The sequence below is a fragment of the Bos taurus genome, chromosome 11 (assembly GCF_002263795.3).
Source record: "Bos taurus isolate L1 Dominette 01449 registration number 42190680 breed Hereford chromosome 11, ARS-UCD2.0, whole genome shotgun sequence".
Lineage (NCBI taxonomy): Eukaryota > Metazoa > Chordata > Mammalia > Artiodactyla > Bovidae > Bos > Bos taurus.
Genome location: NC_037338.1, coordinates 86633678 through 86651208, shown reverse-complemented (window position 1 = coordinate 86651208; position 17531 = coordinate 86633678). Strand labels below are relative to the sequence as shown.

General features: G+C 50.5%; 1 protein-coding gene across 2 annotated transcripts; it reads left to right on the top strand.

Annotated features, from left to right (window-relative positions):
• Nucleotides 1-26: 26 nt before the first annotated feature.
• On the top strand, nt 27-7094 carry C11H2orf50 (chromosome 11 C2orf50 homolog). Of its 2 annotated transcripts, NM_001075480.2 has the most exon segments (3): nt 27-486; nt 2335-2374; nt 5056-7094. In NM_001075480.2, coding segments are annotated over 3 exon segments (474 nt in total). In that variant the 5' UTR covers nt 27-244; the 3' UTR covers nt 5248-7094.
• Nucleotides 7095-17531: the final 10437 nt, after the last annotated feature.

Genomic DNA, 17531 nt, shown 5'->3' with positions numbered 1-17531 from the left:
AGGAAGCTGCCCGTTCCCAGGGCAACAGTCAACACAGACAGAAGCTCAGACACGACTGGGCTCCAACGCTCTCTGCAGCCTGGAGGGCCTGGTCCCCATTGGCCACTCTGAGCTCAGGATCCGGGGGGCCATAGAGCAGAACCCCTGCACAGCTCTCCTGGTGTGAATGCGGGAAAGCTCTCTGAGCTCAGGCAGGAGTCTCTCTCTCTCTCTCACACACACACACTCTTACACACTTGCACCCATGGGAAGCCGCCCCACTCCTGGGCTCCAGAGAACTACATCAGCTGAGTACCGACTGCCTTCAACCAGGCCTCCAGCCTCAGTCCCGTCCACTGCCCCAGGAGGCCCTGTGGTGGGCAGGGGTCCCACGGGTGGCCCCCAGGCCCCGAAGGCCAAATGGTCAGCCCTGGGGGCTGATGGTGTGCAGCGGGACCAGCTGTGGAGGGAACTGCTGGAGGCCGAGAGGAGGAGCCAGCAGCGCTGGTGAGTGTCCTGCCCTGTCCCCTCCCCAGGGCCCCCCAGCCTAGCTCAGGGTCTAGGAAGCTTCTGGAGAAAGGGAGACCTGGGGGTGAGAGGGAGTAAGCCAGGTTAAGGGCACTGATAGAAAAGTGCTTGGGCCAAGGAACGAGAGCCTGGACCGGGGGAGGTGAGGGAGCCCAGCATGGGCCCACAGAGTAGGGCCACGTAGGCAGAAGGTGAGACCCCACCGTGTCCATCCTGGAAGCCTGGCATCCCTTTGCAATAATCCTTCCAGCTGGAGCTCAAAGGATGAACTGCGAGGGTGGGAGCTGGGGAGGTCAGGAAGCCGTGGCAGCAGCCTGGGGAGGGGCGCCGGCCCTCTGACCCGGCAAAGGGCATCCCTTCAGGCATCATTCAGTCCAGAAGTCCCAGAAGAGCCGCCGCCATGCCAGGCCGCCACAGGGGACAAGACAGGCCCAGGCCTGTCCCCATGGAGTCCTCACTCTCAGGACAAGGCAGCCAAAAAGCAACAGAGACACAGGCAAGAGCAACATGCAGCTGGTGTCAGGAGGGAACCAATGGAGCAGAATGGCGTCTTGCTTTTCTAGGGGCTCATGGAGGCCTGGCTGGGGAGGTGGCACTCAGGCTGGGACCCGAGTATGAGAAGGGCCATGGAAGAGTTTGGTGTATTAAAAAAAGCAACAACATAAAGACCATGCGTGTGGCTGGGGTGGTCAGGAAGGGGACAAGAGCCTCAGGGTGGGGAGTAGGAGGAGGCAGCCGGGCAGTAACCCAAGTCCCAATAACTTTTTTTCGAATGTCATGGGACACCCTGGAGGGTCTTAAGCAAGAGGCTGACTGGAGCTAGTTTACAGTCTAAGTGACCAGTCTGGCTGCTGTGTCTGGAACACATCGAAGTGGTGGGGGAGGGGCAGCGGGGACAGGGCCAAGTGACATTTAAGAAACTGGCGACAGCCGGGCGAGTCCATGGTGGCCTGAGCTGGGGACCGGGGGGAGAATTCAAGCGAGATTTTGGTGGTAGAATTAGAATTGCTCACGGATGGACTGGAGTCGGAGAGATGGAGTGTGTGTGTGTTAGGGTACAGGGGACATTTGCAAAGACAGGGTGCCCCTGGTGCTGTGACTCTAGGTCATGGTGTTTGTGGTCTATGTGGATTGGGGCAGAGAAACCTTTTTTTCTTTTAAGTCTTGGAGAATTATTTGACTTTTTAAAAATAGATTAAAAATGAAACTGCCAGCACAGATAACGCCGTTCTTCTCAGTATCACTTCCCCACACCACCACCCACCTTCCTCTGCCGGATGCCCTGGAAGGTTACCAAGCTTTGTGGAAATGAAAGCTGGCTTTTCTTCACAAAAGCCCAGCAGACCAACCCCCACCCCCACCTGTCCCCCGCCACACCTGACCCCACCCTGGCGGAGGCATGGGATGAGATGGCTTCCGGTTTCCTGATCCACCTGCCACACCCTCTGCAATCAGACTTTCCTCTCTGTTGAAATGTTGATCCTTGGAGTTTGTTCCACTTAATGATTGTAGTTCCTCCATGATGTAATACACGCATTTGTGGCAGCAACTTATTCCCTTGAAATGGAGTGAAAGTGTTAGTCATGTAGTCATGTCCGACTCTGAGACCCCAGGGACTGTAGCCCGTCAGGCCCCTCCGTCCGTGGGATTCTCCAGGCAAGAATCCTGGAGTGGGTTGCCATTTCCTCCTCCAGGGGATCTTCCTGACCCAGGGATTGAACCCGGGCCTCCTGTGTTGCAGGCAGATTCTTTACCATCTGAGTGACCCTGTTAAAATGATGGTGAAAACGTCGGAGGATCACACTGTCATCGTGTTTTCCTTTCCAGGGCTCAGAACTGGAGTTTCCTGAAAGACTATGACCCCATGGTAAGACAAACCATGCTCCCATCTGAAATGCTTGCACTTGGAGTGTTTATTCATGCACCTCATGTTTACTGAGGACCTGCTGGGTGCTAGATGCTGGAATGTACAGAGATGAATAAAATGCAACCTTGTTTCCAGAAACCCTGGATTTGATGGGAAAGAAAATACTTCTTAGAGCATTTAGAAATAGATTTTCCCCAGTGTTCCTTGACTGCAGTGAGATGAACTCACTGGAACTGGTCGGTACCAGCTGCTGACATGTTTCTCTCGGTCCGACGGTGTCAGCAAGATAGAGTGAGGTGAGGTTGGCCCCACAGAGAGGATGAGTCTGAGTGAACACATTTGTAAACAAATTCCCTGCATCTAATATCACCAGCTCGAATCCATCCTCCATGTGGCTACCAGAGTGACTTTTCTAAACTGCAAAACTCTCTCTCTCTCCCTGGTTTAAAATCCTTCCATAAATCTGCATTTTCCAAGACGGTTTTGGTTTACACTTCCCATGATCCAGCCCTGCCTCCTCCCCTTCCTTGCTCACTCCACACTCTCTTTTATGCCCTTCCCACTTCATTAGACTAATGGCCTCCTATTCATCCTTCAAGGCCCCACCCAAGAGGCCCCTTCCTGGCAAGCATGGCCAGATCACCATATTCTTCACTCCCCAGCACATCTCACCCATTCCTTGGGTACATCGTGCAATGAGCAATCTTACCTGGCCATGGGCTCCCTCAGAGAAAGGACAAAGATGGCTTCATTGCTGAACACACACCCCCAGCTATTCTTTACCCCCCAGCACCCAATAACTATTTCGTGCTCAGTTCATGTTAGAGCAATGAGCAAATGAAGAATGATCTGGCTGATAGAAGCATGGTCAGAGAACCAAACTGGAAACTGAACAGTGTAACCAGCCAACCAAGGTGGTGGCCACACTGACACAGCGGCCCCTGTGGGTTTTAGGGATGGTTTGACAACTGTAAGACTAGACTTGTGGGGCTGCTTTTGGTCCTTAGATGGAAGATTTAGCTCACAGGATCTGAATTCCAACCTGGAGCCCCTGATTCGGGCTCCCAGGCTGCAGAGTCTCTTCCTGCCCAGGGCTGTGTATCAGCAACCTGACCCCTGAGACCTGTGCCCTGCCCAGAAACCCCACACCGTGGGGCCACCTCCACACAGACTTTCCCAGGTGAGAGCTGGGATCCTGTTTCTTAAAAACTGGTCCTGTCACTTCGATTTGACACAGAGCAGCACAAAGTTAACCATAAACAAGGACAGGGAAGGCTTATCAGATTAGTCATAATCCAGACGTTTACTCAACGCATCCATCAGTTTACAGAAGGCACCAGGTAGCATGTTCAGGGCAGCACCCCTCCTAAGACCCCTCAAACTGGAAACAAGCCCAAATGCCCCCATAGCAGAATAGATAAGTGACCTGTGGAGTATTCATACAACCACACTGCGGAATACCGTGTAACATGGAGAACAAAGGAGCCGCAGCCACACACAGGAACACGGGGGAATCTCTCATCACGTAGTGAGAGAAAGGGGCCGGAGGGCAGAGACAGGATCCCTTTACGGTAAAGTTCAGAACCAGGCAAGCCAGCTCCTGGTGTTAAGAGGTCGAGACCAGGTCCCCTTGGAGGTGGAGACAGTGACTGAGGGTTAAATGTAGGCGTCTGAGGCAGATGGGGTTCTGTTTCCTGTTGGGGGGCAGGGGGAGTTGGGGGGCTGGGTTGAGCTGGGACTTGGGTACTTGTGTGTGTGTTGCCCAGGGAAAGGGGCTTCGTTTTCATTCCGTAACTGCTTCCAAGCTGATAAGGGGTGTCATCCCTAAATTGGTGAGGCAACATAATTCTCCTAAAAGAAAAGGGGGGAATGAGAAGGTAACAGGCAGGAGGGCTAGGGGTCTCCAAATGGAGGAAACAGGCTGCAAAGTCAGACATTTTTTCTCTCTCTCTTAAGCGGCAGGAAGCGTCAGATTTTTGGCTTCCCTGGTAGCTCAGTTGGTAAAGAATCCACTGGCAATGCAGGAGACCCCGGTTCAATTCCTTGGTCGGGAAGATCCACTAGGGAAGGGATAGGCTACCCACTCTGGTATTCTTGGGCTTCCCTTGTGGCTCAGGTGGTAAAGAATCCGCTTGCAATGCAGGAGACCTGGGTTCGATCCCTGGGTTGGAAAGATCCCCTGGAGAAGGGAAAGGCTTACCCCCTCCAGTATTCTAGCCTGGAGAAGTCCATGGACTGTATAGTCCATGGGATTGCAAAGAGACACGACTGAGTGACTTTAAATATAAATGTAATGTGTGTGTTAGACTTAAAGTAAAAATTGACCAAAGAAATAAAACCAACCCATGGTACTCCCACCACGAATAGGGCAGCTTCTTCAGCCAGGACAATGGAGAAAGAGTTAAATGTGGTACCTCCCTCGGCCATTGCAGGTCAAGCAACCCAGTGAAGAGGTCTGGGAAGGGAAGCCGCTGGGTAGGCAGCCCTAGGGGTGAGAAGGATGAAGAGGGCGTCTGTCTGGGCTGGAGAGTTGAGTTTTGATCCAGAGCAGGGTCTGGGGTCAGGCCCCCAGAGGATGCTTCCTGCAGAGGTCACCTGCCCCTCCCCCTTCTCCTCCTTGCTCAGTCCTCTCCAGTTGTCTTTCCCCCAGCAGACGACCCTCACTGTCCCCCTGTCCTCAGGGCAACAAGAAGGAGCCCGTGAAGCTGCCAGACCATGTGCCTCGCTTCTCTGACACTGTCCCCAATTCCACGAACCGGGCCGTGGGCAGCCGGGTGGACACGCCTCTGGGGAAAACCCTCATCGGCCTTGACTTCTTCTTCGTGGAAGGAGCCCGGAAGAAGAAGCTGGAAGAGGAGCTGCAGCCCATCTAAGAGGAGGGCCGGGCGGACACTGCTTGGGAGCCATCGCCAGAGCCTCAGACAGCATCCCACACAAGCTGGGGGTTAGTATCTCTGAGCCCCACACGAGGTCAAGAGGGCTCCTGGCTCATCGTCACACCTGAGAAGGACAGGATTCGATGGCTTGCCCAAGGCCATGTAACCGGCGATGGTGGGGCTTTCCTAGGGGTCACGGCCCACGAGAGGGGGCCATGCACATGGTCAGGAGCGCTGACCACACCTGCAGCCTTGGGCAGGTCACTGGAGCCTTCAGGCCATTTCCCCACCTGTGATGTGGTGTTTCCATTGCTGCTGTAACAGGTGACCACAAACTGAGGGTCTCAAAACCACACATGCATGTTATCTTGCAATCCTGAAGATAGAAATCCAAAGCAGCTCTTGCTGGACTAACTAAACTGAAGGCGTTGGTAGGGCCACATTCCTTTCTGGAGGCTGGAGGAATCTGATGCCTGACCTCTTCCAGCTTCCGGAAGCTGTTCAAACTCCTTGGCCCTTGGCTCCTTCACCCTCAAGGGCAGAAATGTTGTTGTTTTTTGGTTGCTCGTCATGTCCAACTGTTTGTGACCCCATAGATTGCGGCACACCAGGCTTCCCTGTCCTTCACCACCTTCCGGAGTTTGCTCAAAGTCATGTCCTTTGAGTCAGTGATGCCAGCCAACCATCTCATTCATCCTCTGTCACCCCCTTCTCTTCCTGCCCTCAATCTTTCCCAGCATCAGGATCTTTTCCAATGAGTTGGCTCTTCGAACCAACGTGGCCAAAGTTTTGGAGCTTGAGCTTCAGCATCGGTCCTTCCAGTGAATATCCAGGGTTGAGTTCCTTTAGGATTGACTGGTTTTATCTCCTGGTATCTTCAAATCTCTCTCTCTCTCTACCTCCCTCCCCTATCTTTTAAGGACCCTGTGACTACACTTACCCACCCTGGACGACTGGGATAATCTCTCCAGCTCACAGTCCTTAATTTAATCACACCTACAAAATCCCTTTTTCATGCAGGGTCCCAGGGTGTAGGACATGGACATCTTTGGGGAGCCAGTTTTCTGCTACCACATATAGGGATAAAATGGTTGATTTTGTCAGATTGTTGGGAGGGTTCAATGAATTACCCTGTGTGATTGTTTACAGCAGTGCCTGCAACACAGCGGGAGGGTGTATTTGCCGCAGATGCCCCTCTATAGGGAGGGCGAGCACCGTCCTAATACTGTCACCCGGGAAGACGTGGGTCCTCAGACAGAAGCTGCCGCGAGGGTTGGCTCTCCAGTCGGCGTCTCCATCTCTTTCGTTACCCATGTCATGGGCAGGGCGGCCAGGGTGAAGCTGGAGTGAGGGGAGCCTGCCTACAGTGGATCCCAGTTGAAACGGTGCCGGCCACCCCAGGGAGCCCGTGACCAGGATCCATCCTCTGTGCTGCGGGGCAGACAGGGAGGCACCTGGCCTGGGCTCGGGCCGGAAAGGGGAGCAGGATTGCCTGGGGTCCAGGCGATGCTCACGTGGCCAAGGCTGGCCCAGGGTCTGGAAGGAAGGGCCACTCCCTGAGTGCTGATCTCCTGTGCCTCCCAAGAGCAGTGTCAATGGCCCGTGTCCACTTTATGAAGGACGGTCTGGGCCACTCATGCCCAGGCAAAAATTGCAGTTAGGGCTTCTTTCCTCTTTTTGGTTAAAAAACAATGGTTTAGGGACTTCCCTGGTGGCCCAGTGGTTAAGACGCTAAGCTTCCATCCCCTGGGACATGGGTTTGATCCCTGTTTGGGGAACTAAGATCCCACATGCCACATAATGCAGCCAAAAATATAAAATAATAAAGGTATATTTTAAGCAAACAAGCCAGTGGGTTAGTCCTGCTCTTCCTCTCGGTCATGTAGCTTGGGCTGGATTTTCCCTCGCGGTGCAGATGTAGCCTTGAGACAAAGCCGCGGCCCAGGGACCGGGAGCAAAACAGCTGGTGGTCTTGTCTCCACGGCTGAGGAGGGGAGAGGCCTTGGAGGAGGCGAGAGGGGGTGCAAAGGTGGGAGGAGCTTGTGAGGGACGTGTGTGTGTGTGTGTGTGTGTGTGTGTGTGTGTGTGTAGCAGAAGTAAACAAACAGAAATAGCCATCATCCACATTTCCAGTGGGAAGCATTTAAATTTATTCCTTCGTTTCTTCCTCTTGTGTGTGTGCTAAGTTGCTTCAGTCCTGACTCTGTGCAACCCTATGGACTATAGACCACCAGGCTCCTCTGGCCACAGGATTCTCCAGGCAAGAATACTGGAGTGGGTTGCCATGCCCTCCTCCAGAGGATCTTCCCGACCCAGGGATGGAACCCAGGTCTTCTGCACTGCAGGAGCCACCAGGGCAGACTTTGCTTCTCATAACAACCCCCAAAAGTTAGCAGGCAGGGAGGTTATATTCACGAGAGGCTAAAATCCCGAAACTCTGGAGACAAAGCCCAGCTCTCTGGGCTTTCTGCTGTGTCTTTTGCAGGAGCCCAGGCACCGCCTCCTGAAGAGAGAGGAAAATGGACCAGGGGAGAGAATGGCCACTTTTTCTGACACTTTCATGGGCTTTTTTCAGTTTCACAGCTAACCTTAAATGTCACTGTCATTTACGTGTTTGGAGTCCTTTACTCCTCTCAGCAAACTTCAGTATCATTATGCCCTAAGGTGGAGAAAACTGAAGCACAGAGAGGTTAAGTCACTTGCCCAACAGCACACAGCTGCCTACTTCCAGAGACTGACTATTGGCCTGAGACTACACTCATTCACTGTACAAGTCTGGACCTCCGTAATCCTCCAAAACTTGAGTCCCCAGTATTTAGCAAAATTTAGACCTCTTCTGCTCAAGGACAGTCTTTGGGTCCTTGGAAAAGGAGGACTGTTTCCCAACCTGCAGGATCCTCCATCACCACCAAGAATAGGTCTTCGGTGTTATCAGGGGTTACTCAGGACACCCACTTCACTGCCAACCCTTGACCCCTGCAGAGTGTAATGGAACAAACCAGGCCTGATTCTGGAATGAGACAAGGTCACCCACAACAGGACACAGCCCTCTGCACTTGGAGGCTGCAGCCATCTTTTTCAGAATCTGAGACAAAACTGGGTTCCCTGTCCAATGTGAGGTAAAGCGCCTGGACAAAAGTCAGAGGTCAGTACAGTCAGGGTCAAGGTCACATCAAGGTAGCATCACAGGACAGCCAAGTGTACCCAACCGGGACTGGGCTGGTCAAAGACAGCTGTTGGTGGCTCCTTAAAGACTCGATCTGCATTTTCACTATTAGCAAGCTCCAGTTTACGTTTATGCCCAGAAAACAAAAACAAAAAAGCTATTTCCATTAGAGAGAGTATGTCAAAGAAAGAGGCATTCTGAGAACTCCCAGGAAATGAGAGTAATCAAGGTTAAATAAGATGCAGGTGGTTGAGCCCCTGAAGACTGGCGGGACCCTAGGGGAGCATCTCTGTCTGCCCTGGGCAGGGGGCGGGGGCTCGGGCTTACCCTACCTCACCACTTCCCTGGAGCACAGTCACCGACAGAAGTGAGGTGTATTGGGCACAGAGTCTGTGCTGGCCCACTACCCAAACCATCTCCTTTGTAAGTATTATTGCCATCTTCTCCCAAGTTGGAAATTAAGCCAAGGACTTTTTTCACCCTGGCCCAGTCCTACACCACACAGCGTCCTCCTCTGCAGGGCTCAGTTGGGCGGGGGAGGCGGGGGGCCATATTCCTAGGACATCCCCAGCTCAGGGCTCCTCTGAGCTCTGAGCCTTCTGTGAGCCCTGAATCTCCCAGTTTCCAGGGGACCTTTACGGAGTTGGCACAGCAGTGCAGGGGGACACACCAGCCCGTTTCTTGGTCACAGGTCCACATGGAGCTGACATCATGGGACCCATGGGGGTGGAGGCTCACCCAGGGAGCACTCCCGCCTGCCTCGTATAACCTGAGGGGAATGGAGAAACACCAGGCTCCCTTCAAGACATCAAGGTCATAAAAGACAAAGGAAGTCTAAGGACATGGCCCAGATCAGGGTGACCAGATCCCGAGTCAAACAAAAGCAGCTCTAAAGGACACCTTGAGACTAAGTATTAGATAATGGACGAAATATCAGATAATATGGACTAAAGATTAGATATCAGCTTAAATTTGCACAAGGTGATAATTATACCTGGATATGTAGATGAACATCCTTGTTCTTACAAGATATATGTTATTTAGGGGTAAAGCATCATGGGTTCAATTCAGTCACTCAGTTGTGACCCATTCTTTGTGACACCATGTACTACAACACACCAGGCCTCCCTGTCCATCACCAACTCCCGGAGTTTACTCAAACTCATGTCCATTGAGTCGTTGATGCTATCCAACCATCTCATCCTCTGTCATCCCCTTCTCGTCCTGCCTTCAATCTTTCCCAGCAACAGGGTCTTTTCAAATGGGTCAGTTCTTCACATCAGGTGGCCAAAGTATTGGAGTTTAAGCTTCAGCATCAGTCCTTCCAATGAATATTCAGGGTTGATTTCCTTTAGGATGGACTAGTTGGATCTCCTTGCAGTCCAAGGGACTCTCAAGGGTCTTCTCCAACACCACAGTTCAAAGCATCAATTCTTTGGCACTCAGCTTTCTTTATAGTCCAACTCTCACATCCATACATGACAACTGGAAAAACCATAGCTTTGACTAGATGGACCTTTGTTGACAAAGTTATGAAGCATCATGTCTGTAACTAACTTGTAAATGGTTTAACAATAATAAAAATGTGGGTGGTCTGTAGGCGAGTGATGGATAAAGCAAAGGTGGATGAAAGTGGTAACAACTGATAAACTTAAGAGCATGTGAGTGTTCACTGAACTATTCTTGCAAGCTTTCTACAGGCTTGGGGACCTTCTAAATGCACATATGAGAGGAATGGCCCTGAGCTGATGGTTCGCCTACTGATGAGATGGACTGAAAACGGAGTCACTCAGTGCTTGATGCCAATGTTTCCTGGAAGGTATTTCCAGCCAGCTTCAGTCAGGGAGCTGCCTGGCTCCACTCAGCTGTGGCCCGGGGAGTGGGGTCAGGTTCATGTGACAGGCTGGGTAACTGTGCGGACAGGAAAGAGCAGACTTCTTCCAGATGGGGATACTATTATGGGCTGCAGAGATATCCCAGTGGGTGTGCATGGAAGAACACCCCCCACACCCTCCTGAGGACACAGAGAAGCCCCTAAGATCAGCCATCATGCCCGTGGGATGTCCCAGCTGGGACGTGTGTGGCCTTCAGGATCCACACCTGACTCCACCCAGGGCCGCCCTCCTCCACAGCTCCAGGAGCAAAGCCAGTGTCCACAAATCCCCAAAACATTTTGCTAGTTTGCACATGGTAGGGAACTACCATATTTTGAGCGCCAACTGTGTCCCTCTCATTAACCTTACGAGGCAGGTATGGTTGTTACTGTTGATATTGTTTCAGTTGCTAAGTTGTGTCCAATTCTTTCGCAACCCCATGGACTGTAACTCACTAGGCTCCTCAGTCTATGAGATTCTCCAGGCAAGAATACTGGAGTGGGTTGCTGTTTCCTTCTCCAAGGGATCTTCCCGACACAGGGATTGAACACTTGTGTCCTGCGTCTCCTGCATTGGCAGGTAGGTTCTTTACTACTGAGCTACTGGGAAGCCCTCGAGTATGGTGATCCCCATTTTAAAATGAAGAAATTGAGACCAAGGAAAACCAAGGGCTGGCCCAAGATCATACAGCCTGTAAAGGCCAGGCTGGGAGGACAGTGGAGGCTGACAAAACACCCAAGTCCTGTCTCACACATCCCAGGTTTCAGAGACGTCCCTGAGGCAGCCAGCACTCACAGAACAGCAGGGATGGGCTAGGCCCCAGGTTGGAGCAGCTCTCCTATGGCTGGTCCTGGGGCAAAATGACAGAGTCTAAGATAGAGGGAGGGAAAAGAAGGAGCCTGGGCCACGTGCCAGGGCAGGAACTCCCAGCCAAGACCACCCCAAAATGGGAACAGCCTCCTTGCTTCCAGGGATAAGTGGAACGACTTAATGAAAGTCAGGCACCGGGGCACACAGCAGGCACTCGGCAGATTCCAGACACATCTATCGCTGTCACTGCTGCTGTGGATCATCAGCCTTTGATGCTTGCAGGAAAGCTCTTCACTTCAAAATAAACAAATGGGACCTAATCAAACTTTATAAGCTTTTGAACAGTGAAGGAAATCATAACAAAACAAAAAGACAACGTACTGATTGGGAGAAAATGTTTGCAAATGATGCGACTGACAAGGCTCTACTTCCAAAACATGCAAATAGCTCATACAACTCAGCATCAAAAAAAAAAAAAACCAAACCACTCAATCAAAATACATGGGCCAAAGGCCTAAATAGACATTTCTTCAAAGAAGACACACAGGTGGTCAAAAAAGGACATGAAAAGGTGCTCAACATTGCTAATTACAGTATCGGAGAAATGTAAATCAAAACTACAGTCATTTCACACCGATCAAATGACCATCATCAAAAACTTCACAAATAATAAATGCTAGAGAAGGTGTGGAGAAAATGGAACCCTTTTACATTGCTGGTGGGAATGTAAATTTGTACAGCCACTATGGAGAACATTATGGACTTTCCTTAAAAAACTAAAATATATCCTACTTCTGGGCATACATCTGGAAAAGATGAAAACTCTAATTTGAAAAGATACATGTACATGTTCAAGGCAGCACTGTTTACAACAGCAAAGACAGGGAAGCAACCTAAATGTCCATTGACAGATGGGTGGATAAAGGAGATGTGAGAGAGAGATATATATAATGGGATATTCCTCAGCCATAAGGAAGAATGAAACGATGCCAACTGCAGCAACATGGATGAACCTGGAGACGATCACACTACATGAAGCAAGTCAGACAGACAAAGACACATATTTGATGATATTACTAATGTGTGGAATCTTAAAAAGAGTATAAATGAACTTATTTACAAAACAAAAACAGACTCACAGACATAGGGGAGAAAACTATGGTTCCCAGAGGGGAAGGATGGGAGGGAGAGATATATTAAGAGTATGGGATTAAGAAAAAGACAGTATCTTATGTGAATAGATAAACAGTAAAGAATTACTGTATAACACAGGGAACTATACTCAGTAATTTATAATTTTTAATGGAAAAGAATCAAAATATATTTGTATATGAATCACTTTGCTATACCCCTGAAACTAATCAGATCAGATCAGGTCAGTTGCTCAGTCGTGTCCGACTCTTTGCGACCCCATGAATCGCAGCACACCAGGCCTCCCTGTCCATCATCAACTCCTGGAGTTCATCCAAACTCACGTCCATCGAGTCGGTGATGCCATCCAGCCATCTCATCCTCTGTCATCCCCTTCTCCTCCTGCCCCCAATCCCTCCCAGCATCAGAGTCTTTTCCACTGAGTCAACTCTTCACAGAAGGTGGCCAAAGTATTGCAGTTTCAGCTTTAGCATCAGACCTTCCAAAGAACACCTAGGACTGATCTCCTTTAGGATGGACTGGTTGGATCTCCTTGCAGTCCAGGGGACTCTCAAGAGTCTTCTCCAACACCACAGTACAAAAGCATCAATTCTTCGGTGCTCAGCTTTCTTCACAGTCCAACTCTCACATCCATACATGACCACTGGAAAAACCATAGCCTTGACTAGACGGACCTTTGTTGGCAAAATAATGTCTCTGCCTTTGAATATGCTATCTAGGTTGGTCATAACTTTCCTTCCAAGGAGTAAGCGTCTTTTAATTTCATGGCTGCAATCACCATCTGCAGTGATTTTGGAGCCCCCAAAATAAAGTCTGACACTGTTTCCACTGTTTCCCCATCGAGTGAAGAGGAACTAAAAAGCCTCTTGATGAAAGTGAAAGAGGAGAGTGAAAAAGTTGGCTTAAAGCTCAACATTCAGAAAACTAAGATCGTGGCATCTGGTCCCTGAAACTAATACAATATTGTAAGTCAACGATACTTCAATAAGATTTTTTAATTAATTCATTTATTTTAATTGGAGGCTAATTACTTTACAATATTGTGGTTTTTGCCATACACTGACATGAATCAGCCATGGGTGTCCATGTGTCCCCCATCCTGAACCCCCCCTCCCACCTCTCCCCATCCCATCCCTCTGGTTGTCCCAGTGCACCGGCTGTCAGTGCCGTTTCATGCATTGAACTTGGACTGTCGATCTATTTCACATATGATAATATACATGTTTCAGTGCTAGTCTCTCAAATCATCCCACCCTCGCCTTTTCCCACAGAGTCCAAAAGTCTGTTCTTTATATCTGTGTCTCTTTTGCTGTCTCACATATAGGGTCATCGTTACCATCTGTCTAAATTCCATATATATGCGTTAATATACTGTATTGGTGCTTTTCTTTCTGACTTACTTCACTCTGTATAATAGGCTCCAGTTTCATCCACCTCATTAGAACTCATTCAAATGTGTTCTTTTTAATAGCTGAGTAACATTCCATTGTGTATATGTACCACAGCGTTCTCATCCGTTCATCTGCCAATGAACATCTTCCATGTCCTGGCTATTATAAACAGTGCTGCAATGAACATTGGGGTACACGTGTCTCTTTCAATTCTGGTTTCCTAGGTGTGTATGCTCAGCAGTGGGACTGCTGGGTCATATGGCAGTTCTATTTCCAGTTTTTTAGGGAATCTCCACGCTGTCCTCCATTCAATAAGATTTTTTTAAAGGAATTTCTTTGCTTCCCTATTTTACTCTTCCCACATGATGTAACTGTCCACTGACTAACAGTCTATCCAGGGTGGAGGCCAGGGCTATCCCCGTGGCACGTGCCAAAGCAGGAACTGCTCGCACCAAAAGCATGGGATCTGAGCATGAGCTGGTTTATTGAAACCATGGGGGACACTTAGTCAACTGTCTAGATTCTCTTTGCAGGTGAAATCTGAAAGTATACCTCAACATAACTGAGACTGCATCCCGGATCCAGGGTGAGCACGCGTGCCCCTCCCCACCGCCTCTCTCTCCTCCAGAGCCAGCTTCTCCTCCCTGCCCCGTGACCAGGCACCCTTATGCCCTCTTTCCTCCACTGCGCTCAGCTGCTCACAGGAGACAGCCCAGAACTGAAGAACTGCCGGTCCGTGGCCAAGTACAGCCGGTTCCGGGTGTTCAGAGCAGCAGAGGATTTCAGAAGAACAGAGAGAGAGAGGTTATGGAGAGCAGGGAGCGCTCTTGGCCCTGAGATGATTAACGACAGCATCGTGAGGTGACGGCGGGCTAACTCCTCGCTGTCTCCGCCACACTTCCTGTGCTTAGTCCCCAGGGCCAGCCCTTCACCCTCTCTTGCCCACACCCCGTGTCCCGGGCCCTCTCCAGCTGCCCCTGTCTGCTTTCCGGCCACTTCCTCAGCCCTGGGAGCGCTGCAGTCTGGTCGGAGCACCAGAGCCCCAAGAGCTCACAGGAAGGAGACGAGAAGCCAGGACCGACCTGGCCAGGACTTCAGATGGAAGTCCCCCTGAGACATCGGGGACCTCAGCCCTCAACCTCCAGCTTTGATACCTAAACACATCAGACAACAAATAGCTTCCACTAGATTTGCCCTCCGTGATTCCCACCGCTCCCCAGCTCCCACTAGGGAATAACAAACAGAAACTGTCTTTTGTCCAAGGCCCTCGAGGTCCTGGTGGCACTGCCCAGTGGTCACTGTGTCGCAGGCTAAGACCCTGACCATGAGAGCCAAGAGAGGCAGGAAGGAGGCTGGATGTGACACCCTGGCCGTCAGGCTTCTCAAGGGCAGTGGAGAGCAGAAGGCAAAACCCAGGACCCTTCTGGAAGCTCAGAGATGCAGTGGCGGGTCCTTCAGGGTCAGCTGGGCCGGCTGCTGTGGGGATCAGTCCCCAGTGCCCTGACTGGGCGGCCCTCCTGGTCACCAGGAGTGACCAGGTCTCCACCAGGACAGCAGTGGAGGTGGCCGCGGCCACTCCCCTCCCAGGGCCATGACATTCTGGAAGCTGTTCCTGAGGGCTTCCTCATACCTGCTTACCCTCCCATTGACTCCACACTCTGCTTAGCACCTCGAAATACTAATTAGCTCACTAAGGAGGCAGAGCGCCGAAGAACTGATGCTTTTGAACTGTGGTGTTGGAGAAGACTCTTGAGAGTCCCTTGGACTGCAAGGAGATCCAACCAGTCCATCCTAAAGGAAATCAGTCCTGAATATTCATTGGAAGGACTGATGCTGAAGCTGAAGCTCCAATCCTTTGGCCACCTGATGCAAAGAGCTGACTCATTTGAAAAGACCCTGATGCTGGGAAAGATTGAAGGTGGGAGGAGAACGGGATGACAGAGGATGAGATGGTTGGATGGTATCATCGACTCAATGGAGATGAGTTTGAGTAAACTCTGGGAGTTGGTGATGGACAGGGAGGCCTGGCACGCTGCAGTCCATGGGGTCTCGAAGAGTCGGACATGACTGAGCGACTGAACTGAAGGAGGCAGATTCCGTCCCCTGGAGGGGGAAATGGCTCTCCACTCTGTATTCTTGCCTGGAGAATCCCATGGACAGAGGAGTCTGGGGGGCTCCAGTCCACGGGGTCTCAAAGAGTCGGACACAGCTGGACGACTAACACTGCTACCACTACTACAGATTCTGTGGTCTGCAGTCGAGCCCTCATTGACACGCTCTTCTTGGCAGAGAACTTCTGGACCCTCCAAAGTTCCAGAAGTTACAAAATTCCAAAGTTTGTCATCTCCCAGGACCGTGTCTTGGTGGCTCACGGGACTCATTTGAATTTGCTACCAGATCCCCTGGAGAAGGGATAGACTACCCACTCCAGTATTCTTGGGCTTTCCTGTGGCTCAGCTGGTAAAGAATCCGCCTGCAATGCAGGAGACCTGGGTTCGATCCCTGGGTTGGGAAGATCCCCTGGAGAAGGGAACAGCTATCCACTCCAGTGTTCTGGCCTGGAGAATTCCATGGACTGTATAGTCCACGGGGTCACAAAGAGTCAAACATGACTTTCACTGCAGCCTGCCATCTTCTTGGTCAGCTGGCTCCCGAATAAAGTCCCTTCCTCGTCCCAACACTTGATCTCGGATTGATTGGCCTATCCCACGGTGAGCAGAGTAAGCTTGGACTTGTGTAACATATGTATATGTAACATATACATATCAATAAAATGTATGTGGGTATATACAGAGTGTGTATGAACATCTACATGTTTCTATCATGGACTGAATTGTGTTCTCTCAAAACTCACGTGTCGAAGCCCCAACCCACACTGTCATAAAACTTGGAGATAAGACCTTTAAAGAGGTAATCCAGGTTAAGTGAGTTCCTAAGGGTGGAGCCTGAAGCCAATAGGACTGGTGTCCTTATAAGAAGAGACACCAGGGATGTGCATACAGAGGAAAGAGAAGGCAGTTGTCTACAAGCCAAGGAGAGAGGCATCCTCAGAAACCAATCCTGCTGGTACCTTGGACTTCCAGCCTCTAGAAGTGTGAAAAAATAATTTCTTGTTGTTTAACTCCCCCCCCCCACCCCCAGTGTGTGGTAGTTTGTTAATGCTGCTCAAGCAGACAAATACAACACACACACACACACACACACACACACACACACACACACACTCCTGAGAGGGCAGCGACAATGACATCTCAAGAGCAATAAGCACATCTAGTCCTAGTGAGACAGGCTGGGACCTGGGACTCTTTACCTCAGTAGTTCTACCAGGACAAATGTCTCCTCCAGCAACAAAATACAAAGAAACGATAAGGGACTAAAAATAATTGCATACTTGGGCAGCTGGGGCAAAGTATGAGTAATTAGATACAACAAGGCCAAAACTCAACCGTCACTTCTGAGGTGCTGCGAGCAAAAGCAGAGTACCATGCCTGATTCATGCCCACAGCAATACCAATGGGGTGGACAGACCACCTAAGCCACCACTCAGGCTCAACCCAAGACCCAGGAAAGCCTTGCGTGAATGTCTCCTCCGCCCTCTTATCGATTTCTGTTGAGCAAAGTGTTCAAGAGCCCAGATCAATAACACCAGGACTAAATCTAGTCGGGGACTTAGGTTCCCTCACCTTTCTGGAGCTCAGAATCCTCACCTTAAAATGAGCATCACAGGACCTCATGACCATTCTTCCTTCCGTTTCTATACTTGCTTTTAATACAGACTGTGTCAAACCTATGCAGAAGTAGTCTAGCATAGCAATCCCCCCATACGTGTGCTCCCTTAGTAGCTCAGTTCCCTTTGACTCTTTGACCCCATGGATTGTAGCCCGCCGG